This window comes from Miniopterus natalensis, chromosome 7 (assembly GCF_054644295.1).
Source record: "Miniopterus natalensis isolate mMinNat1 chromosome 7, mMinNat1.hap1, whole genome shotgun sequence".
Classification (NCBI taxonomy): Eukaryota; Metazoa; Chordata; class Mammalia; order Chiroptera; family Miniopteridae; genus Miniopterus; species Miniopterus natalensis.
The window spans coordinates 26,320,029-26,344,825 of NC_142087.1; the positions used below are offsets into that span (position 1 = coordinate 26,320,029).

At 44.6% G+C, this 24,797-nt stretch overlaps 2 protein-coding genes across 2 annotated transcripts in view; one reads left to right on the forward strand and one right to left on the reverse strand.

Annotated features, from left to right (window-relative positions):
• The first annotated feature begins 12,681 nt into the window (after window positions 1-12,681).
• ZNF133 (zinc finger protein 133) lies at window positions 12,682-18,581 on the forward strand. The gene is made up of 3 exons (XM_016211984.2): window positions 12,682-12,815; window positions 12,953-13,048; window positions 16,896-18,581. The coding sequence occupies exons 1-3, from the start codon at window positions 12,695-12,697 to the stop codon at window positions 18,494-18,496; spliced, it is 1,818 nt and encodes a 605-aa protein (XP_016067470.2). The 5' UTR covers window positions 12,682-12,694; the 3' UTR covers window positions 18,497-18,581.
• A 2,417-nt stretch (window positions 18,582-20,998) lies between these two features.
• Window positions 20,999-24,797, reverse strand: part of DZANK1 (double zinc ribbon and ankyrin repeat domains 1) — a 43,599-nt gene continuing 39,800 nt past the window's right edge. Inside the window, exons 20-21 of the mRNA XM_016211983.2 lie at window positions 22,131-22,205; window positions 20,999-21,684 (exon numbers count right to left, since the gene is read on the reverse strand). Of these exons, the coding sequence (XP_016067469.2) occupies window positions 21,561-21,684; window positions 22,131-22,205 (199 nt within the window). The 3' untranslated portion in view covers window positions 20,999-21,560. The remainder of the gene's footprint in view (window positions 21,685-22,130; window positions 22,206-24,797) is intronic.

Here is a 24,797-nt window from a genome sequence, read left to right on the forward strand (position 1 = left end):
ATCTTCATTTTAACAAGAGGTCCAGATGACTCAAGTGCACATTAAAGTTTGGGGAGCACCCATTTAATTTACTTCTGTTATTTTGTATTAGTTATCAGAGTAAAATTATTTGCCCCAACCATATGGAGTAGAAACCAACAACAGAAAGTAATCTTCGCAATCTCCAAATGTCTAGAAATTAAATAGCACACTTTTAAGTAACCCATGGATCAAAGAAGAAATTCTAAGAAATATTAAAAAATATCCAGAAACTGAATTAAAATGAAAATGCAACATGTAAAAATGTATGGAATGCACTTAAACTAGTGCTTAGAGAGAAGCTTATAGCATTAAATGCTTACATTTAGAAAGGAAGAAGGATCTCAAATTAATTACAAAAGTTTCCACTTCAAGAAAATCGAGCCCAGCCAGGTGTGGTTCAGCAGTTGAGCATCGACCTAGGATCCAAGAGATCGCAGTTTGATTCCTGGTCAGGGCACATGCCTGGGTTTCGGGCTCCATCCCCAGTGGGGGGCCTGTAGGAGGCAACCGATCAATGACTCTCATCATTGATGTTTCTCTCTCTCTCTCTCCCTCTACTTTCCTCTCTCTGAAATCTCAAAGACATATTTAACACACACACACACAAACACACACTCTACAATAAAGTTATTTTTTTAAAAAAAAGAAAATTGAAAAAGAGCAGCATGTCAAACTCACAGTAAACAGAAGAAAATAGTAAAGATCAGAGCAATAATCAATGAAATAGAAACCAGAAAACAGAAAAATCATTAAAATGCAGTTAATTATTTGAAAAAATCAACAAAATTGATGTTTAGCTAAACTGACCCCTTGAGCAACTGTAAGATTTTGTGGCCTCCCAGAGAATAGCAATCGATTAACCCACAAAAAGGACTCTCACCAGGCCGGGTTCGATTCTTGGTCAGGGCACATGCCTAGGTTGTGGGTTCGATCCTCTGTCAGGGCACATGCAGGGGGTGGGCGGTGGGAGAGCTGCATGTGGAAGGCAACCAATGGATGTTTCTCTCTCCCTTTCATAAAAACATATCCTGGGATGAAGATATTAAAAAAAACCCACATAACACTCAAGTGCAAGAAGCTTTTGTTTGAGCCCATTCCCCCTGGGATGATCCAGAAGCATGGTGGGAATTCTGAAACCCACCTAACCACCTGGAAGCCTCAGAATTGCTCAAGCTGTTGAAGTCAAATTCTTTCACAGCAGAAATGGACAAACAAGGTGGCTTCCTTGGCCCACATTTACTTATCTTGTCCTCCGTTTCCCAAGACACTGGAAATACGCACTAGTGTGTAGACAACGCCAGGAGGACCCTCTGAAGTACATTGCTGGAAACAGCAGTGATCACGCTGGGACACACCAGTGTGTGTGTCCCTCTGGAGACGACCGGGTGAAAGACGGTTGTAAGGAAAATGCATCATTAACACACCTTCCTACACATTGACTGGCACTCTTAATTCTCTTACCCTTCTCTGTCCTCATAAAACACCCCATCGTGATCTCCTTTAGACAGCTGCCAGTTATAATGAAACCAGGCAGAGATGAAGGACATTAGAGCAGATTGCACTAAAAACAATGACTGCTGCCATCACTGTGGCTCCATAAATCTTCTTCCCAGGAGCTGAGCTGAAAGTCATTTGCAGACATGACCTCATTTATCTATATGACAAGCCTATCCATAGGTGGGTGATCACCATCCCATTATGCCTTTTGCAGTTAGGACTGTCTCAAGATCACCTGGGAAATTGGCCGTAAAGGTGAGACTGAAACTTAGTGCTGCAATTTTCACTTTTGTTCTGGACCTGTCAGAGCTTGTTGCCACTAGCTGAGAGGAGCAGGAGACACTGGGAAAAATGCATATGCACGTTGCCATCCAAACGTGAAAACAGCAATAGAGCCGGGGTGCTTGAAACACTCTCCAAAAAAGGAAACAAAAAAGATTCTAACGCATCACTGAAAGAAACTGTAGGCTATCTTTGGCTAACGCACATGCCAAAACAACTTGGGTCTTCCAAGTGTCACAATATGGGGGGAAAAAAAAAGATATGAATTTAAAAAAAGATGAAATCAAGAAACATTCCTGTTAACAAAATAGTGCAGACACGGGAGAAAGTTTCCTTCTGGAGCCCTCCACTACAAGAGGTGCCACAAGACTCACACACAAGAGGGAGTCAAAGATGGGGGAAGAAATACAGAGAAATAATTTGCCGTTTTAAGACATCTAATTTTAACCCCCATTTCACTGCCATCTTCTTCCTATCTGGTGTAGTGTTCAGTGACAACCTAAGACCTGAAGCGTCTCGGGGTCTTCTCAGGTAATGCATATGCCCTCAACACGTGTGATGTACTCATGACGCAATGTGGCTGACATACACATCTACCTCGAGCTGAAAATATCCCAGCCTGTTGTTAACACAAAGCTATTTCCTAAATCAGAAAAGTTAACTAGAACTATAATAGGACACAGTTTTAAAATAAAATTGAAGGCGTCTCTAATGCATCAAGTCAAGAGTTTGGTTTCCACCTGGCCCAGCAATGCAAAGCTGTCCTCGCCCACCCGTCCAGATGTTAGGGCGTCTTGTGGAGTGGGACCCGGCTGGGAGGACAGGCACTAGGCACTAGGCATTGCCTGGGTGACCCTGCACAAACCACAGTTCCTAAGTCTTGAACTTTCATTGTAACGGGATAGGGCCAAACCAGAAGACTCCAGAAGATCCTTTCTTGAGCTCACACCTGCTTATACATGAATTTGCTTGATTAAACTGGACACTTTGTGGGGGGTGCAGCTTGTGTCCCCCTTTGTGATGTGTACCTCAGTATGGCCAGAGAATTATCTGATTGAACTCTGTGCACCTTTGAAAGGTTAAAGACCTTTCAACACTCACTACATTTACATGAATATTTCTTTACTTCATCATTTCCCCAATGAGACTGTGAGCATCTTGGGTGCATGAGCAGGGTCCCTCCCCTTCAAATCCCAGCAGCCTGGCTAAGCAGGACGCAGCACCCAATACATGGCGGTTAGCTGTCCACATGTTAGAGTATGCTATTGAACTAGGATAAATATATAACTACTATATCAAACTAATATAAATATAATGTAAATGAATATATTTGCTTTTTAAATTAATCTACTTAAATATTTATAATCTAAGGTAACCTTTTCGTTTCTCTTTAAAAAGTTCTTAAAAACCTTGTTTTCAGGCAGGCAAAAAGAAAATGAATTAATGAATATAAACTGGCTAGATAATGGGAACCATTCATATTTTATTTTTAGTAGAATTTTGAACTCCAAGGAATTAAAAATATATCATATAAACAAGACTGAATTAGCTTTTGTAACAATTTTGAGCAATAAATTGAAGAGAGATGTAAAAGGTAACCATTTATTATCTGACCCCTTGCTGGAGCCCATAAATCAATTCCATAACTCTGAACTTTCAACTCAGTGATTTTTTTCTTGGTGTCTGTCTTTCTAAAGATAATCACTTTATAGTCAACAGCACAAATCCTTTTATTTCATTCTGTAAAGCCACAGTCCAACAGAATGCCAGAATGTCAAGTGTACAAAACAGGAAACTTTCTGGTGAAAGTTCTGATTTTCAATAATCTGAATTTTCTAGTTAGCTAAGCAACCAGTGGCCCATGAGGGCAGCAATAGTCTCCTCCCTGCCATCCCCAAAGCTCATCAAAAGTCTCCCTACAGTCCATGGAGTCACCTGCCTATCTGTCATTCTTGCCTTTCCATTTCAAGGTTTCAACCAACTCTTGAGGACCTCAGAGTATCTGCTCTGAGGGCCTTAGGATATGCAACGACACCAAAGGTAGTTAAGGAGCCCCTGGAGGTTTACAAGTAGTTCAGGTAAATGGTCAGATCTCTGTTAGATAATAGGACAGCAGAAAATTGAAAGGCGAGGAGCCTTCGGAATGCCAGAACACTGGCTAAGAAGCTGCTGCCTTAGTCCCAGGGAGAAAGGATAAGGGACCAAGGCTACACCCAAGTCTGAGACCACTGAACAGAACCTGGCAGATTTCAGAATCTAGAATAGGCAATGGGTGCTTGATCAGTGATTTGATGTTGGGGTGAAGGGAAAGGGAGATGTTGAGGGAGACTCTAAAAAAGGTGGTTTAATCATTTGTGAAACTGAGAGAATAATGAAATCGATGGAGGTCAAGGGACTCAGGAGAAAAATGAGGATTAGGAAAGGGAAATGGGGTAAATTTCAGACTTGATGAACTTGAGTACTTGACAGTCAAGCAGAGACATCCACCTGGAGCTGGAGACTAGGTCTGGAGCTCAGAAACCGATACAGGACAGATCTTATATTCTCCCACGTATACAGAGTTTGGTTTTGATTCCAAGAGACTGCAGAGCCATTGTAATTCCAAAACAATGGAACAATACTCATTCACCAGAGGTGACAAAAGCATGAAAGCTAATCTGGCTGCTGAAAAAGATGGCCCAATGCCAGACCAAACTGGGATGTCTTCTGTGTGTATGTGGGTTTGGTTTTTTGGTCTTGTTTTGTTATGATTTTTGAAGGGGTGCATGTGCAATTTTGCTTGTTGTTTGTTGTGGTCATCTATATATTAGCTAACTGCCTTCTCCCAAGAATGTACTTAATTGCAAGAATATGGTATAGACTTTCTAATCACTGGCATGAAATTTTGTGTTTCCTCCAGGTGAGAAGAGTCAGTGACCAGGGGAAAAGTAGACAGAAAGCAATTACAAAATTAAGTTATGAAATATGTTGGTCTTCTAGTTCTCTCCTACAGGGCTTGATTAGAACTATCAGGAGAGCTGCTTGGTATCACCGTGCAGGGTGTGCACTGAGAAAAATTAGGGAGTGCAATTCACATATCAGACCTGGTAGAAATAAAAATCTATTAGGAAAAATTTCAAGAAGATGGAGGTAAAGTGCCTTAAGGAAAAGGCATTTTTCTACTTTGCACAAAGATGCTATCTGGACTAGTGAAAGCTTTCCTTTCCTGCTGAAGATGGTTGGTTCACTGGTGAGAAATGTAAAAGCAGGAACTATATTCATTTCACCCAAATATTAGAAGGCTGAAAGGAAACACGATCCGTTCATTCCCTAGTTGCTGGAATTATACTACTGTTATCAATCTGGAATCCAGTCTTTAGCCAGAACAAGCACAATTCAAGATATAACCAGGCTTAAACTCTTACTACAATTAGATGCAATGTTCTTTTACCAAAAGGAAATGTGTAGCATCTCCAGCTTCAGCTTATACCTTGTGGAAATGGAGAAGGTGGCCAGAGATATCCTGACTTAAGGTTTTTGCTATGATTCGCTTAGCAATTTCTTAAGTGGAAGATGTTTTCTTACGTGAACACAAGTCTTAGTCCGTTCCGGCTGCTATGGCAAAAATACCTTAGATTGGGTGGTTCAAACAACAACTATTTATTTCTCACAGTTCTGGAGGTTGGAAAGTCTGACCAATAACAAGGTGCCGGCAGATTCCGAGGGCCCACTTCCTAGCTCACAGATGGCCATCTTCTTACTGTGTCCTCACAGGGCGGAAAGGGTGAGGACCGCTCTGGATCTTTTTTGTAAGGTAACTAATCCCATTTATGAGGGCTCTGCCCTCAAGACCCAGTCATTTCCCAAAGGCCGGATCTCCAAATACTTTCACACTGGGAACTAGGTTTCAACACATGAATTCTGGGGGGACACAAATATTCAGTCTCTATCAACATATCATCAAGAATACCGCCAATTATATTTTAATGCTGTTAAAATTAATTAATTTTTTTAAAAAAATATATCTTTATTGATTTCAGAGAGAGGCAAGGAGAGGGAGAGAGAGAGATAGAAACATCAATGATGAAAGTCATTGATCAGCTGCCTCCTGCACGCCCTGACTGGGTATCGAGCCCGCCTGACCGGGAATCAAACCCAGATCGCCTGGATCCTAGTTTGACACTCAACTGCTGAGTCATGCCTGGCAGGGCTGTTAAAATTAATTTCAAATAAAGAAATGCAACTTACATCTATTATACCTTCACTTGTTTATATTATTTTTTTAAATCGTCTTTGGGGGATATTTTTTCCATTGCTTTTCAGACAGTGCAAACGAGGGTGGAGGTGGGGAGAAGCATCCATGTGAGAGAGACACATGAATTGGTTGCCTACAGAAGGCACCCCTACTAAGGCCATAATGGAGCCTGCAACTGAGGTCGGGCCTGGAGGGAAAGGAATGGATCACTGTGTTTAGGGCGCCCCCTGCTGCTCAATGGTGATGAGCCGGCTTGGAAACCAGGCAGGGCTTTCAGTGCATGAGTTAGTTCTTTGGTCAAAGGTAAGAAAACCACCTGTCCTTTCATTCCTGAATAGGACCTTAGAGATGATTAGTTCAAGCACAGATATTAGAAATGGGGAAAGTGGGGCCCAGAGAACTCAAATGTGGTCACATAGATAGTTAAATCTCAAAAAGGAAAGAAGCTGTACTCCCTGACCAGCACTCCCATCAAGGGAAGCTGAACTTGTAATTCTAGTCTCTTCTGTCTTTTTTAAAATTAAGATCACAAAAATTACTTGCTGAAATCCAGCCAACAAAATCGTGACATTAATGAAAAACTCACATTTAGAAAAGCTGCGATAAATGGAATATTAGAGAGCATAGGATCCAATTTAATATAGATTCAAGAGTGTTTATAGGAATTAGTGTAATTTATAGAATGTAAATATGTAAATTTTTCCAGAATAAACAGTTCACAAAAATTGAGTGTTGGAGAAATATATATATACACACATATATATACATGTATATAATATATATGCCTATTTCCACGTTTCTCACAGCAAGAAATCAATAGGTACTGTCTAAAATCGATGTGGTTAAAAAATTAACTCCAATTGCTTTTTCATAATCTTCTATTCCTTATCTTTAGAGAGGGGTCATATTATAAATATTTAGCTGATGTTCAAAGTTCATTTAGAGTCATTTCCCTTTTTTCCTATAAATTCAAGTAAATCTAATTTAATATGGAAATATTAAATTATTTTAATATTTGAATAATTAAAATACGTGGTTAAAAATTACTCCAATTGTGCCCTGCCGGCGTGGTTCAGTGGTTGAGCATCAGCCTATGATCCAGGAGATCAGGAACATGCCCAGGTTCCGGGCTTGATCCCCAGTAGGGGTCGTGCAGGAGGCAGCTGATCAATGACTCTCATCACTGATGTTTCTCTCTCTCTCCCTCTCCCTTCCTTGCCCTGAAATCAATAAAGACATATTAAAAAAATACTCCAACTGCTTTATGTTTTTCATAATCTTCTTTTTGAATATGAGTAATTGAAATATGTGGTTAAAAAACTACTCCAGCCAAGCCAGTGTGGCTCACTGACCTACGAACCAGGTCACAGTTCAATTCCTGGACAGGGAACATGCCCAGGTTGCCAGCATGATCCCCATTGGGGACCATGCAGGAGGCGATCAATCAATAATTCTCTCTCATCATTGATATTTCTAGCTCTCCCTCTCCCTTCTTCTCTCTGAAATAAATATATTTTAAAATGCTGATGCTTGGGCTCCATCCCAGGCATGTTGGTTCAGAACCTGCATGTATACAAAATCCCACATGATATGTGTATGCACATTAACATTTGAGAAGCACTATGGTCAAATGATATGCCCACGTTTGCAGATCAATAATAGCAACAACTAACCAACAATTAAACTTCCGATTTTCTAAAACAGGTTTTTTCTCTACATGACTTTCCTTTCTTGGGGTGAAAGCAGCTTTGTATGAATAATGGATGCCAGAGCCTCACCCCAAACTTATAATCTCTTGCAGATGGTATTCAGTCTTTTTAAAAGCTTCCAGGTACAGCCAGGGTCAGAGGAATCTCAAGTCACCACAGGAGAGAGATCAGGGAAGGTTTCATGAAAGAGGGCTGGGAATTTGTTCTTGAAGGACGGATAGGATTTAGAAGGGTCAGGGAAGGCGGGGAGCAAGCAAGATACTCCAGATGAGGGGTGGAGTGGGGTGGGACATACTCTAGGAAGGAGAAAGAGGCAAGGAGTGTTTTTAGAAAGCAGGCAATCCAGAGTTCTACATGGAAACTCCTAATTATTAAATGCTGAGAACTTTCAAATATGAAACATGAGGCTGGCCAAACAAAACATCTATAGGCCCGGTTGTACAGCTAGATGACATCCTTGCCTATATGCAAGGAAAATCAGACAGATGCAAGACCTTTTGCTACTGAAAACCACCCTCACTGAAGCCAGGGCAGTCTTCCTAGTGGCTCAGACCCTGAGACCGGCCTTTCTCCAACTCTTCTCGCCTATTCCCCTCACAGCAGCTCAGACAGCCCCTCATCTTGGAAGCCTTCCTGGTCTCTTACCACCAGGACCCTGAGATCCCTGCCTTTCGCATACAGCAAGCATCACTGGAAACTTAAACACGGACGTCCCTGCACTGTTACTTTGAACCCCCGAGCGTTACAGCTCGTTTCTAGGTAAATGACTGGGCCACAGGTGGGCCCGTGAAAGAGGCCTGAGAAGGTTCTAAGTAAAACTAGGCACTTATCCGGGGCCAGGGCTGAACTGAATTCACTACGAACAAGGCGGCCTGAGGGCAAGAGACGGGAATGGATTCATCCTGCAAGAGCGTATAAGAAAATTTAGAAAATTCTCGTCTCTACCGGGTTCTCTGGGACATGCAGAAAGTCTCTGTTCTTCCTGGAAAGGAGTAAGTTTCAGAAAGCCTACCCAAGTAAGGTAAAGAGACGCGAGACCGTGTCCGGGTGGAGATGCGCTCCCACGGGCGACGTGGGGCTTGCTCTCCGGCTCCCCAGTAGAGGGGTCCCAGGTGGCCCCTGCACCGCCGTTCTCAACCAGGGCCCCGAGAGAAGACCCAGAGGGCCGACCCGACGACGGGCTCAGCCCCACGCTATGGTCCAGGAGAGATAAGTGAGTTTGCCTGTAATTCTGCGGACTCCAGTTGAGGAAAAAGGTCTCAGGGCACCGGCAGTGCAGGGCCTGGGTGGAGGGCCTGAGCGCAGACTCAGCGTCCAATTCGCTTTGAGGAGCCCCGGGGAGAATGCTGTACCTCTCGGTTCGCCATGGGTTCGTTTAAACGAAGTTAAAAGGGTAGGCCAACTGGACGAGCCCACACCCGTCCGGCGCTCCAGAGAGAGCGGGAACGAACTCGCCGCCCGCAGGAGGAGCTCGGAGCTTCCCCGCCGACCCGCCTCGACCCGCCTCGACCCCAGCGTCCGAAAAGCAGGCGCCCCCGGGAGACGTCATTTCCGCGCGCCGAGGGGCGGGCCGGCGCCGGATGCGGAAGTCGCTGCAGGCGTCACTGGGGAGTGTAGTCTTTGAGGCGAAGGCGTTAGAGGAGGGGTCCGGCCACGGCGGAGTGCTGCGCCCATGGCCCTGTACATATTTTGTGAAAGTGGTTTGAAGAAAAGAGAGTGGGAATCTAGAGGCCGCAGGGGTCACTCTCCAGAGACCCGAGCAAGTTATCCAGAAGCAGCGGCTCCCTCCGAGGGCAAGGGGAGCTGCGGGCCGGCGGCGCGCTCTGGTTGCGCAGAGCATCCTGGGAGGTGTGGTGCGGGCGCCGCCCCGCGGATTATGGGTAGTGTAGTCCGGCCGCGCCGCTGGAGTAGATCCCCAGCTGGTGGAAGGACTGACCCCTTGTTCTTTGGTGGCGCTGGTGAGTGAGGCTCCCGCGGCACCTTTGCCTCAGCCGTGCCCTTCGCTGCTCAGGAAGGTAGGTGTGAAAGGCTGGCCGTGGGCTGAGGTGGGTGCACAAGGCGGGGTGAGGAGGTAGTGGCGGGGACGTGCTGTCGTGGCTCAGGCCGTGCTCCACCGGATGTCTTATTTGGGGGTGTGGGCGCTCATCTCCGACGTGGGTGAAGCTCAGCCTTGAAGCCCAGTGGTGGTGGGCTCTGGGCTCCGGCCTGTCGTCCTAGGGTTCCTGTGGGTTGGTACACGTTCGGCCTTGGCCGAAATAGCGATGTTGGGAGAGGGGGTCGCTCATGCCACAAGCCCCCGGGGCTGTCACTGGGGTTTTAGGGGCGCTCATAGTTTTACTTCGAGCCCCACTACCCTTGGCTGTGGGGAGGCGGGGTGTGGGGCTGGCGGGCTTGGTCAAACGTCCCTGGCTTGGACGAGGTGTTAGAAGGGCCATTTGGGCGCCACCTTAGGGTCTCAAATTGGCGGTTCGCCCCTGGGTTCCGGCCTTGGAGGAAGAAGTGGGGCTGAGGCCCACTGGGCAAGTTTTTCAGAGATTCTGGGGACTGTCACTAACCACAGGAATCGAGAATTCCCACATCTCCGGTGTGGCCAGGCTTTGGGATTTTAAGTTTCATTTTAACTTTTTATTATGGAAAAATTTAAGACAGAAGTAGATAGAACTTCACAGACCCACCACCCAGATTCAGCGCCTATCACCTCGTGACCACTCTTGATTTCACCTCAGAACGATACCCCGAGAACCCTTACAGTCCACAGTGGTTTCTTATCGCTGCCCTGTTCAGGAGCATGGCCTCCACAGCCACATTTCATCCAGGCTCTGTCACTGTATGGCCGTGTCCCCTTGGGCAAGAGACTGACCTCACTGTGTCTCAATTTTCTTATCTGTAAAATGAAGATAAGAAGTCATACTTCATTGGGTTGGGAGGGTAGAATGAGGTAAAACTTGTACAGTGCGTGGAACAGTCTCTAGTATATACCAAGTGCCTGGTAGGTATTAACTTTCCTTACTGAGAGCGAAGGTGAGACTGGACCAGCGCAGGGTCAGTGTCAGTAGCAGGTCTGAGCAGGCAGTGTTCACAGCCCACTTACCAGCTCTCTTCCCGGCAAGCTGCCCACAGTCTTTTCTAATGTGACAGGTCCATTCCTAATGCTTTAAGGAAGAGGAATCTCTACCCTGCTGGATCATGAGGGTTTCCAGTGACTCTCCTGAATCTTTTTGTTCTTGTTCTGCCCCCTTATGGCTCCAGCCTGCCCAGAGAGGACTGTCTAGTGGGCAAAGGGAGGACTCCCGGGCTCCTGACAGCCCTGCTTCAGGTAGGGTCCCACTTACCCTTTGCATGCTGAACTACTGGTGGGTTTCCTTTGCCCAACATAAATAATGTTCACTTAAGCTACATTAAGTTTATAAAACAACTTGAGATTAAGTCAAGCACAAGAGGAAATGATGCGATCAAGAAACATGGTAAGCATGAGATGCATGAGGCTGCTGCTGGCATAACACGGCACACTGATTCACAGCAAACTTTTTTATGTAAGTAGAAAGAGGACACTAAAATAATAATAAATAGTATAGAAATATATAAACCAGTAACAGTTACTTATTATCAGATGTGCCATACAGATGTGCCAGCATCACCATAAACATATGAGTAATGCGTTGCACTACAACGTCACTGGGAAGAGGGATTTTTTTCAGCTTTATTATAATCTAGTGGGACCACCATGGTATATGTGGTCTGTTGTTGACTGAAATGTCTGCAGTACATGATGTACTAACTTGTCATTTAACCTGCTAGAAAGAAACCCTTTTTTTTTTAAATCCACCTGAGGATATTTTTTCTATTGCTTTTCAGAGAGAGTGGAAGGGGGGGAGAGAAAGAGAAACAACAGTATGAGACACATCAGTTGGTTGCCTCTCACATGCACCCCGACAGGGGCCAGGGTTTGAGCCTATAGCTGAGGTACAGCACTTGCCTGGAATCGAACCCGGGACCCTTCAGTCTGTAGTCTGATGCTCTAACCGCTGAGCCAAACTGGCTAGGGCTGAAAGAGACCTTTTCAATAATCTGTTTAGCTTCTGTTCAAACTGCAAAGTCAGACTGCTCAGGTTCAAATCTCAGCTTCACCATATTCTAGCTGTGCAGCCATGAGCATGTTACTTTACCTCTCTGAGCCTTCTTTTCCTCATCTGTAGAATGGGAGTAATCAGTGGTGTCCACCTCACAGAGATGTTGGCTGTGATAACACTTGTGATGAAATTAAAGCACCTGGTATATAGGAAATAATAATTGTTAGGATTATTATTTCCAACTTCTCCTGCAAGTCACTTTTTCAGTCTCTTCCCCTACACCCACCCTTGTCAGATCTTGTTTTACAGCTGCATGAGAATATATTCCATCCTATGCTTTCTCCATGCCTCTGCTTCGGTATGAACTCTTGTTGATTGAGCTCAGATGTGATCCCACAGTAGAACACTCCTGGATTTTCCCAGGCAGTAGTATTTCCAGTCTCCCTGTGCCATTATTGAATTATATGAACTTTAGTCACTCAGGTGCTTCAATATTGATTCAGTTGGTTATGCTATTTAATCTTTTAAATTCTTAAAACTCAGAAAATATGTTATGTTTTACTATTGTTTAATTTTTATATGTTGTCCACTCTTCTCTCTGCCTACATTTAAAGTTTCTGAGAGTTAGGGACTCTTTTTTGCATATATTCTCCAAATAGCTCACCCAGGATCTTGAATTGTAGATTCAGAAGTGCTGCTTGCTGGATAGCCACAGTGGTATAAAAGTCTTGGAACACAGGGCACCAAGGTTGAAGTCAAAGGCAGGATTTAGATATCTCTCTTGCCTGCCCCAGGGAAGCCTTCTCCCTGCCCTCCACCTTGAGTCATGGGCAAGGCTGGGTCCTTGATGAGCAGGGCTGTATTTTGTGTTACAGGCACACATGGCATTCAGGGATGTGGCTGTGGATTTCACCCAGGAGGAGTGGATATTGCTGAGCCCTGCTCAGAGATCCCTGTACAGGGAGGTAATGCTGGAAAACTACAGCAACCTGGTCTCGCTGGGTAAGCCTGGCATCTCTTAAGACTTCCATTCATGCTACTGGGCATTGTAGGATATGCTTGAAGCAGCCATCTTGCCTTCTGACTTGGCCCTTTAGTCCATAACGTGCAGCTGCCTTGTTTTCTTTTCCTGTGAGCAGGAATTCCATTTTCGAAACCAAAACTCATCACCGAGCTGGAGCAAGGGAAAGAAACCTGGAGAGAGGAGAGAAAATGCCCACCAGCCACCTGTCCAGGTGAGTGGGGAACACTGGCCAATGAATCATAGAGCTGTGGGCAGCTCAGGAGGTGGGGGAGAGGAGGTATTGCTCAGGGGTCACAGAGGGAAGACACACACCTCCCCTCCCCACTGCTGTTTGCGTTGCCTGGCATGGCCTCCCTTCCAGACCTTCATCCTTACCCCAGTGAGGGGCTTTCCTGGTGTGTCTTCCTCCACTAGAAGCCTTTCTTCCTTCTCCTGAGTTCCCCTCTCTACCTCACTCAGTTCTCTTCCATATTCATAGACTCCTTTCTGTTGTTACTTTTTTTTTAAAGATCAAGGAAGACTGAGGAAAAAATCTGAGTGAGCTAAAGAAATAAGGCAAGCCCAGGAGAGGAAGGAAGGCTAAAAATCCAACTGAGAAATTGAAATGGAATTCTTAAAAAACTGTGAGCCAAACATAGTTTTTACATTTTTAAATGGTTATATAAGTAACTATATAGTATCCTCATTTTTACCTCTTATCCTCAAAGCATAAACTATTTGCTATCTGACCATTTAAGAAAAAGTTTGCTGACCCGTGCTCTAAGGAATGAAGATATGTAATCCCAGCTTTTCTTCTCCTACTTATCCTGGCTACCACTTTATGTAAAAATGTAAAAACACTGCAATTGCACAGTTCCAATTACTCCTTCCCCTAACATTCTTTATTCTGTAGTTGTCATTTGTATTATACCTACATACATTGTAAATATCCTAATACAATATGCATTTTTTAATCAAGAAAAAATATTTTATATGCATTCAGATAATTTACCATTTTCTGTACTCTTCATTTTTTTCCTGGAGACCTGAGTTTCCACCTGGTATGATTTTAGGCTAAAGTACTTGTTTAGCATTCCGTGTGGTGCAGGTGGCAGTGTATTTGCTTATGTTTTGTTTTTCTGAATGTGTCTTTAGTTCTCCTTTACTCTTGAAGGATATTTTCATTGGGTATAGAATTCTAGATTGGTTTATTTATCTTTGAGGCAATTTTAAGAGATTGTTTCCTTGCTCTGGCCTCCATTGTTTCTGATGAGAAGTCAGCTGTCATTTCCATAATTGTTACCCTGTTTTTTGTTAACTTTTCTTCCTCCCTTCTGGCTACTTTCAGACCTTTCTCTGTATTTTTGGTGCTTCACTGTTTGTCTCTGATGTGACTGTTCAGACATTCCTTTCTTGTATTTTCCTGCTTGGGGTTCACTGAGATTTTTTTAATTGATTTGTAAATTGATGGCTAGAGCCAAATTTGGGAAATGTTCAGCCATTATTCCTCATGTGGTTTTTTTCTGCCCTGTACTCCCCCCCCCCCCATTTAACTGTACTCTGCCCTGTACAGTTAAATGTGTATTAGTCCCTTTGCATTGCCCACAGGTTATGGAGCCTGCCTGTATTATTAAATCTTTTTTTCTCTCTCTTATTCACATTGGATGATTTCTGTTCATCTGTTTTCAAGTTTACTGTCTCTTCTGTCATCTCCAGTATGCTATTAAGCACTGGCCAGTGCATTTTTCATTTCAAGTATTTTATTTTTTCAGTTTTGTCATTTCTATTTACTTTTATTATAATTTTCTGCGTTTGTGTTTCTATTTTCTGTTTATTAATGATAAGCAGATTTTCCTTTACCTTCATCAGAATAACTCAGGTACTTAATGGATATATTATTAAATGAAAAAGTTGCAAAACAGTGTTGTTCAGTTTTTGTTAAAAAAGAGAAGTATGTGAAAGACTATATACCAATATGTTTATATGAACATAGAAGTCTGTATTGTTGTTTACCATGACTAGTGATTACTTCAGTGGGGATAGAATTGGAGAGATTAGGGCAGGTGTTTCTGGGAACTTTTCTTTTTCCTTGGAATTATTTTTAAATGATAGAAATATAGATAATTTTAAGGAATTATGTTTTAATTTTTAAAATACTTTTGACAGTTTTATAAATGATTCATGCACAGAGAAGTATATGTTTTGTGTTTTTAAGAAATTTTCTGTTTCTCTGTTTTATTAAATTTAAAAGAGAGCCTTACAATTAATTTTCCTAGAATTGAGGGGTTATAGCATGTATAATAGAAATTATTTCTATTTTTCAAGTTATGTCCTTATTTTTCATGCACTAGGAAGAGTCATAAAGCTCCGCAATGTCATTGTAATTTATATTAAGTCCTCCATTTATTTCTAAGTTTTTGCCTTATATTTTACTTCAGTAAAATGTTAGGTATATAAAGATTCATCACAATTTAATCCATTTATTAATGAAGTTTTTAACATTAAAATTCTCTTCGTTCCATGTGATACTCCTTTTAAATTTTCTTTCTGGTTAGTCTTAGTGCTCACTTTCTTGTGTATTTTTTTGGTATAGTATTTCTGTGTTATTCTTTTATTTTTAAATAAAAATAATGTGATTTGGGTGTTCTACTTTTAAGCAGTAGCATGTAACTGGTATTACATTTTATGCGGAACCAATTGTCTTTTATAATAGGAACTGTGGCCCTTTCACATTTACTGTAATAACTGATGTTTCATAGGACTTACTTAGGGGCTGACCATGGGGCAGATGCATAGGCGCTTGACTGCAGTGATAGGAAAGATTAGGGCAAAGGAAGTAAAGGCTGCCAAGACAAAATACTACAGACTAGGGGGCATAAACAGAATATTTTTTTAAGTTCTGAAGGCTTAGAGTTCTTGGACAATCAGTATGTCAGCAGGTTTAGTTGCTCTGGACGCCTGTCTTCTTGGCTTGCAGCTGGGTGACTTCTTACTCTGCCCTCACCTGGCCTTTCCCCTGTGTGCACACATCCCTGTTGCTCATGTTTCTCTTGTAAAGATAACACTTATATTGGGTTAGGGCCCCACCCGTATGAGCTCTTTTAACCTTAATTATCTCTTCAAAGGCCCTATCTCTAAATACCATAGCATTTTATATAGGATGCAGTGATTCTGGAATGTAGCCGGGTACACAGTTGATTTTCAGAAGTTCAGTTCATTGACCAAGGAAAGAGTGTACCTGGTGTTTCAAATTGTGTGGTCATTTTATTGCCTTCAGCTGACTAGAACCAGTTGCGATGAAACACTGCTTTTAACGTTGGGATCTCCTACACAAGAGGTACTATAAGAAGAAAATTTTCTTTTGTATTGATTTCAGGGGAAACTTTTATTTATATTATTTATAGAAATTATCAGGGCTTGAATTGGTCAGGAGCACCAGCAAGGAGTATCGCTTACGGCTGTTTGTGTTGCCCATTGCTGTAGACCTACTGCCTTGTAGGAATTCTGGCACAAAGAAACCCTGATAAATATTTGTAGGTGGGTGGGGAAACTAGTTCAGGCATCTCACACATGATCTGTTTAGCCACTTTTTTTGTGCTATTGGTTACACTAGGAGTTCTCCAGTCTGAATGACTGCTCTCTCTGTCTCTCCTTTTGTTCATAGGGAAATAGGGAAAGACATGACATTTCCACAGGGGTCCTCTAGTTAGAGATCTCTCAGTCAAAGAAAATACATGCGGACACAGTTTATATTAGTGTGGGTGGTTGTGAGTAGATAATTGTGGTGGGGGTAGGGGGGAGACTGTTGCATATGAGCCCTATTTTCAGAGCGGAAACTGACTGTGATGCTTTTATAGTCTGATACTAGGATAGGTTTAGCAGTGGACTTTCTGGATTGTATTGGAAATTGGAAGATGTTGTGATGGGCTGGAAAGGTGATCATATAAAGGAAGGTCTTATTTGAGTAGCACTTAGGTTTTAAGCATTTTGAAGAACAGGAAATTAAGTCTTGCCATCAGACTCGGCAGAATTACCGGGTTGCCCCGTCTCAGTCCTGACTCTCACTCATCTCTCTGCAGGAGAGCCGACGCCAGAGCTCCTGCGCCGTGCTTTCTGCGCCCCGGATTTCCCCAGTCAGAAGTTCCACGTGCAGCACGTGCTGTGCGGCCAGCCCCCCTGGATCTTCCCGTGCTTGTGTGCAGACAGTCACGCCCAGCCAGGGGATCTGCGCCAGGGAAGCCGGAGAAAGCAGCAAGAAGCCTCTGACCCAAGCTGCTGGAGTGACAAAACAGAGGGTCCAGAGAGAGAAGGCTCCAGGCCTGCCTTCGGAAAGACAAAGAAAAGAACTTCAGCAGCATTCTCCAGGGCCCCCCCGAGGCAACCAGGCGGCCCCAGGACGGGCACCGGCGGGGTGGCAGTAGAGGCCAGCCCCGCGCCCACGGGGAGTCCCGAGGGCACGGGCGCGTTGCTGAGGAGGATGGAGGCCTTGGGGTTTGGGACAGTCCACTGTGGAGAGTGTGGGCTGGGCTTCAGCAAGATGACAAACCTGCTCAGTCACCAGCGGATACACTCGGCCGAGAAGCCGTATGTGTGCGGGGTGTGTGAGAAGGGCTTCAGTCTGAAGAAAAGCCTTGCCAGGCACCAGAAGGCACACTCGGGGGAGAAGCCCATTGTGTGCAGCGTGTGTGGGCGGGGCTTTAACCGGAAGTCCACGCTCATCATCCACGAGCGGACCCACTCGGGCGAGAAGCCCTACATGTGCAGCGCGTGCGGGCGGGGCTTTAGTCAGAAGTCCAACCTCATCATCCACCAGAGGACACACTCGGGGGAGAAGCCCTACGTGTGCCGGGAGTGTGGGAAAGGCTTCAGCCAGAAGTCCGCTGTCGTCAGACACCAGAGGACACACCTAGAGGAGAAGACCATCGTGTGCGGTGACTGCGGACTGGGCTTCAGCGACAGGTCGAACCTCATCTCACACCAGAGGACGCACTCGGGGGAGAAGCCCTATGCCTGCAAGGAGTGCGGGCGGTGCTTCAGGCAGAGGACGACCCTTGTCAACCACCAGAGGACACACTCAAAGGAGAAGCCTTACGTGTGTGGGGTGTGTGGGCACAGCTTTAGCCAGAATTCAACCCTCATCTCACATCGGCGGACGCACACCGGGGAGAAGCCTTACGTGTGTGGGGTGTGCGGGCGAGGCTTTAGTCTGAAGTCGCACCTCAACAGACACCAGAACATACACTCAGGGGATAAGCCCATTGTGTGCAAGGATTGTGGGCGAGGCTTCAGCCAGCAATCAAATCTCATCAGACACCAGAGGACACACTCAGGGGAAAAGCCCATGGTGTGTGAGGAGTGCGGGCGAGGCTTCAGCCAGAAGTCAAACCTCGTTGCCCACCAGAGGACACACTCGGGGGAAAAGCCATACGTGTGCAGGGAGTGTGGGCGAGGCTTCAGTCACCAGGCAGGTCTCATCAGGCACAAGAGGAAACACTCGAGGGAGAAGCCTTACACGTGCAGGCAGTGTGGACTAGGCTTTAGCGATAAGTCCGCTTTAATCACACATAAGTGGGTCCACTCAAAAGAGAAGCCCTGTGTATGCAGAGAGTGTGGCCAAGGCTTTATCCAGAAGTCATACCTCATCTTACATCAGACGACACACCAGGAGGAGAAGCCTTAGGTGTGGGAGGTGTGGGCAAGGCTTTAGCCAGAAGTCTCACCACCACCACAGGCCCATCCAAACTGACTCTGAGACCTATGGGGCAACCTTCTGACCCATCACACTCTGAAAGTGTAGATGTCGGTGAGGACTGAATACTCAGTTTTTACACTTTGATGAAATGGAGCAGAAAAATGCATTCCGTAAGTGGTCGAAGGACATTTGGCTTAGTTTACTTTCTTCACACTAAGTCTTCATGTTTTGAGGCCTTTTGTTCTAATAAACTTTGCTTCTTTACAAATCTGTAGCCTTGGCTATGTATCTCATTTACTCATCTATAAAAATAGGGAGTAAGGAGTGGTACAGATATATTGAACGCCTAAGTCCACTATTCCACAAGAATTCACTTCCTTGGAAGACGTAAGTACTGAGTCACTAGTATATTTATTAGAAAGTCTGATCCCTTATACAGGGAGGACATTTAGAAACTATCCAGAGATTTCAGGTGAGGGGAGGAAATCTTCCAGATTTCTCCCAGAAAATATGGCTTCCTCTGGAGTCCACTTTCATCTGGAACTACTCTTCCCTTGGCTTTGGTGACAGATCCCCTTCTTGCATCTCTCCTCTTACCTCTCAGATGTCTATCGTTGTCTTTGCTGAATCATGTCCTAACCATCTTTCTTGCTTTTTGTCAGGCTTTTAGTCCCTGGTTGTCCCACCATGGAGCCTCCTTACCAATACACTGTCCCGAAAACTCCATTTCCAGGGGGGCCTTTCAGTTATGACCAAACAATTCCTTAGTGTCAGAGCCTTGGGTCTCCAGTCACACCCATATCAGACCACCCCTAGTGACGCCTCCTTATTGGCACTCTAACAATAAAATGGTGTTGCCCAGCCAGGCGTGGCTCAGCGGTTGAGCATTGATCTAGGATCCAGGAGATCGGGGTTTGATTCCCGGTCAGGGTACATGCCTGGGTTGCAGGCTAGGCAGCCGATCAATAACTCTCTCATCATTGATGTTTCTATCTCCCCCTCCTTTCCTTCCTCTGAAATCAATAAAGATATGTTCAAAAATAAATAAATAAATAATAATAAAAAATAAAATAGTGTTCAAACCATGTTCCCTCCTTGGCCCTCCAATAACAGGTAAGACTCTTGAAGCCACACTCCCAAATTAGTCCTGTAATAGGAGTGTTTAAGACTTACAGTCATGCTCCATCTCAGGCCCAGTCGATTCCTATGAGGTCTGAGCCACAGCAGCAACTGGTGCCCTAACCCACCTTCCAAGCATGATGGCCATTGTTTCACTCCCACCTTCTAAATCTCAAACCCTGTACAGTTTCTCTCGCAGCCAACCTTGAACCAAGAGAACTCTGGGAAAGGTCCCAGCTAAGCAAAGTTGACACAGTGCAACCTCTTCTCCATCCCCAGATGCCAGACCAGATGGTCACACTCCACGGGTCTCTCCAGGCGCTGGCTACCCTTGCAGCGTTCTAACGAAGACCAAGGCTGTGACCAGAAGACACTGTCCCAGCTCACTGGGAGCTTGGATTCCAAGGACTGCACCTGTCCTCCCTACAGACAGCCACCTGCCCATAGGAAATAAAGTGCAGGTAGTGATGATAGCAATACCTTAACAAAGTCTATTATTTATTGTGCCAAATTAATTATTTAAATTAATGAATATTCTAGTTATATACGTTAAAAGAATTTAGAGACTCCATGACTCAATCACCAAAGATTGAAATAACATTCTGAAAAAAATAGGTCACATTTAGACACACCTGCAAATAGTTTATTCAAAGCTTGTCACCAAATTATAGACTATAACAATAGGAATATTGATGAGTTCAACATAAGAAAAACATTTTAAATTCAATCTTTACATACTACCTTGGAACCACCTACAAGACACATTAAGCCAAAGAACAAGATGGGACAGTGTGTAGTTTGCTACTACTTGTCTTACAAGGGGGAAATAATATATATGTGTGTTACCTATGTTTACATTCATGTATACTCTTATGTGCATAGATATACACTACATATACATGCTTCTACCAGCCTACACTACTGGAAAGATACGACACTGGTACCATTGGCTGCCTGTGAGGAGAGGAAGTGGGTGGCTTTGGGGCAGGGATGGGAAGCAGGTTTTTCACTACATTATACTTTATAGCTTTGAATTACATGCAATTATTACCTATAATAAAACATGCATTAAGTTCCTCACCATCCAGGGCACATTAGGAAATGCCCCTGCGGTATTGGTACCTTACACTGTCAGAGAAAGACAAATATCACACGATCTCACTCATATGTGAAATATAATGAACACAATAAACTGATGAACAAAATAGATCCAGAGACCTAGAAGCATGCAACAGACTGACAAATCTCATGGGGAAGGCAGGGTGGGGTGGGGGTGGGGGGGTGGTTAGGAGGGATTAACCCAGGAACTTGCATGCACATACACATAACCCGAGGACACAGACAATAGTGTGGTGAAGGCCTGGGGGAGGGGGGTGCGGGGAGGAGGAGATCAATGGGGGAAAAAGGGGGACATCTGTAATACTTTCAACAATAAAGGTAGGCCGAGCTGGTGTGGCTTAGTGGTTGAGCGGTGACCTATGAACCAGGGCACATGCCTGTGTTGCAGCTTGATCCCCAGTAGGGGGCGTGCAGGAAGCTGAGCAGTAACTCTCATCATTGACGTTTCTCTCCCCCCTCCCTTCCTCTCTGAAATAAAAAAGATAAAAAATAAAAATAACTGATAGTTATTGTATTATTTAAAGTGCTCAAACCACACTCTGTGTTTGATTCATCCAAGTTATAGAATAACATAAGCTGCCACAAAGAGAATTCAACATGCCCAATCTTTGAGCTCATTAGCAAAATACCAATGTTCATAAGTGTAAATAAAATAAATAGAACAAAATATACATACATATAAAAAAGGAAAAAGCTTAAGAGTTCCCCTTAACCTCAACTCCCAAACCTCAAATACACATTTCAGTAAGAAACGAACAAAGAACAGCCAGAGCTGGATGGTTTCTTTCAGTGCACCCCGCGGAGGCCCTCGGGTCTAACACTCGTCCAGGCCAAGCTTAGCTGCAAAGAGCGAGGAGATGAGGTCATCCCCAATCGCCAGAGCCAGGTCGTGGGCTGTCTGGCCTCTGGCATTCTTCTTTTGGATGCTTGCGTTGCATCTGGGAAGGGAATGGGGGTGAACTGAAGGTCGTGGGCACTTGGACCTGAGGGCCTGGCTCTCCCCTGACACAAAGGCCAGTCTGGGAGCCTCCTGGACCCACCTTCTCAAACCTGTCCCCAAGAGGCCACCATGATCCCCAGTCTCTAGGGTGTCTCTCACAAGGGTGAGACCTTTTGGGGAACTTTCTGATTTCAAATGTTCAATTGCAAATCCTGGCTATTGGTCTCCATTGCATCAAAGTCCTACAACCAAGTATGTTTAAGAGGGGGACAACATTTGCATTGTGCATTTAAAAGCCCCTAGTGCCTGGAAGCCATGGTGAGATGGTGGCCCCAATTCACAGGATTAACTATATATCCAGGCACCACGGCCCTCTGAAATCACCCCAGGTCAGCAGGGGATCCCTGTGGCCCTCAAGTCTCCCTAAGAGGCCAGGGAACTTACCCCAGTAGGGCAGCGATGCACTCCCTTCCTGCCAGACCAAGCAGAGTTGCTTCATGAAGAGCTGTATTTTGGAAACTGGAGAAAAAAAAAATCACCCTGGCTAAAGAAACTGGAGAGGGAGCACATGACCAAAGGGGCCTTGGTTTCACCCACTGACCTGTTTAACAGATTGGGATCATGTCTTGAGCCTCCTCTCACTGCCGATTCCCTTGGAGAAATACTGTGATGGTGGCTAAGCTGTGATGTTACGTAGAAAGTGAAACATCTATGAACGTGTTTATTTTTTATTTGTGTATTTTAAAAAATTTATCTAATGCATTTTTTTAAAAGTGAGAAACCCCACAAGGATCTGGTTCGTAAGTGATTTAACAAATGCTAGTAAATACTATTTTAGTAAATTTCCTGCCAGAGTTTATGGAACGTATTAGACATAGTCTCCCCACTGGCTTGGACCTCTTGGGCATTGTCTACATGATAATAACCTTTCAGGGCTGAGGCTCCTATTGTGTAGGGAAATGACTTTGGCTTCGGTGAGTTGGGTTTGTATGATATGAAAGTAAATGACAATCTTAGAACCCACAGCAAGCCCGAGAGGTCAGACAGAGCATGTGTGACTGCATGCCAGACTGTCTCTCCACCTTGCCTGGCCAGGCTTGGCCCGAGGAGGGAGCAATGGGAGGCTGAAATGGAGGGTGGGGTGGTGCCTGCACTCTAGAACTCACGAAAGGCTCCTGATCAGAGATGGCAGGTGATGGTGCCCGGGAGTCATGAGTGGAGTAGAAAGGGGATGAGCAATTGAAGTTCTGCATTCTCCCAGACCTGCTCTTTCCCTTGACATCACCACTCCATCCCCTGCACCTGCAGATGTACCTGCAGCCATAAATTTACCCCAGTGGAGAGAACAATACGGTGGCCTCTTCTCTGAAACAGATAAGTGGAGCCTCTGGTGAAAATCAGGTAAGCAACTGCCATGCCCAAAGGGAAGGCTTCCACTTGGCCCAGCCTGAGAGCAGCTTCATCTACCCCTCAAAACGCCCCAGCTGACAAACTCCACTCATGTACACAGAATCCCACTCATCTAGCACATTCCCCATGTTAACATGGACAGACAACAAAGGGTCACAGACATCAGAAAAACCAAGACACTCAAACATAAGAAAAATTTAAAAGAAGAAACCTAATTGGTATCCTCGGGATGACTGAAGACAGGATCAGACAAAAACAGGAGGCCATGAAGAAGAAACAACCCGAAAAAGTGGTTCTTAGAAAGGAAACAGTTTGCTCCCTTCTGCCTCTAAGCTGTGCTGTCACCACAGAAGAGTCTATTTCCCGCTCTCCACCAGCAGGATTTCTAATGCTCACCTAAGTTTACACTTTCCATGAGGGCTTCTGGATTACCTCTGCCTGGCTCTCCATCACTCTGATTATTTTTGAGTGCCAGCCTGATGCGCCCATTTGTGCCAGGGTCACCATGTCACACGTGGCACAGTGTCTGTTCCTCTCTCCAGGAGCTCCGGGAACCGGTTGTAGATGCAGGGCAGAGGGGTACACAGCATGCTATGGGAGCACTGACAAAGGGTGCCTCAGTCACACCAGGGACACCAATCTCCTCCGTACCTTTCAGCTTTCCTTCCTGCCTAGCAGCATATAGCTTCACTGTCATTTCACCCTCAAGTTCCTTGGGTCTTTATAAGGCACTTGCCATTTGAACTTCGATATACCCATGGAGTTGCCACATCTCAGTAGACATAAGATCGTCTTTCTTCACAACTCTCCCCAAATTGAGAGCAGAGTGTGTTCTATTTACAGTTTAGTTTTGGAAAATGGTGAATTGTGACTCTGCCAATTCTAATTTTGTACACTACTCATCAAACAACTCAAATATGGGAAGCAGAGGGGGTGGTAGAGGTGGAAGAAGGCATAAGTGGTGATGGAAAAAATAAAAAATAAATACATTTCCTTGTCAGAACCCCATGCTTCAGAGAGTTTGTGAGTTAGATCCTCTGAATAGCGATGTTATCTCACTAGACCTTCTAGAACATGTTTTGTACACCAGTTATACCTTGGTGTTCAGGAATTTGTATTTTAAAGAAAGTTTACTAGTAAGGCACAAACAACTAGTAATTCCAATCGAGGCATCACGGTGGATAAAGCTACATTCTCTTTCTAAATCTTGATTACCTAATAGAATAAATCTCCACAGCTGATCCTCTAACAAGTAGACTGGTGGTGGCATTTTCTCCACCTGGGGCAGAGCTAAGAGATTAAATGTTTGAAATTCCCTTGAAGAAGGGCAGCTATTGCCTGGCTGGTGTGGCTCAGCAGTTGAGCATCGACCTATGGTCCAGGACATTGCGGTTCCATTCCTGGTCAGGGCACATGCCTGGGTTGCAGGCTCGGTCCCCAGCAGGGGGCGGGCGGGAGGCAGCTAAATTCTAATAGTAACCATGATAATGCAGCGAGAATGACAGAGGGCTATTACACATCATTTAGACTGACAGCATAACCACAGCGCTAGCCTTAGTAGAAATGCAGTGAGATCACATGTGGATAAATGTCTTGGTGGGTTCGAATGGTGACGAAGTAAAAATGGAAACCGTTAATCTGTTCCCTGTCCAGAGGAGTTTCATCCTCTTAGCTGGACTTTTCATAAAGCTAGGACTCATC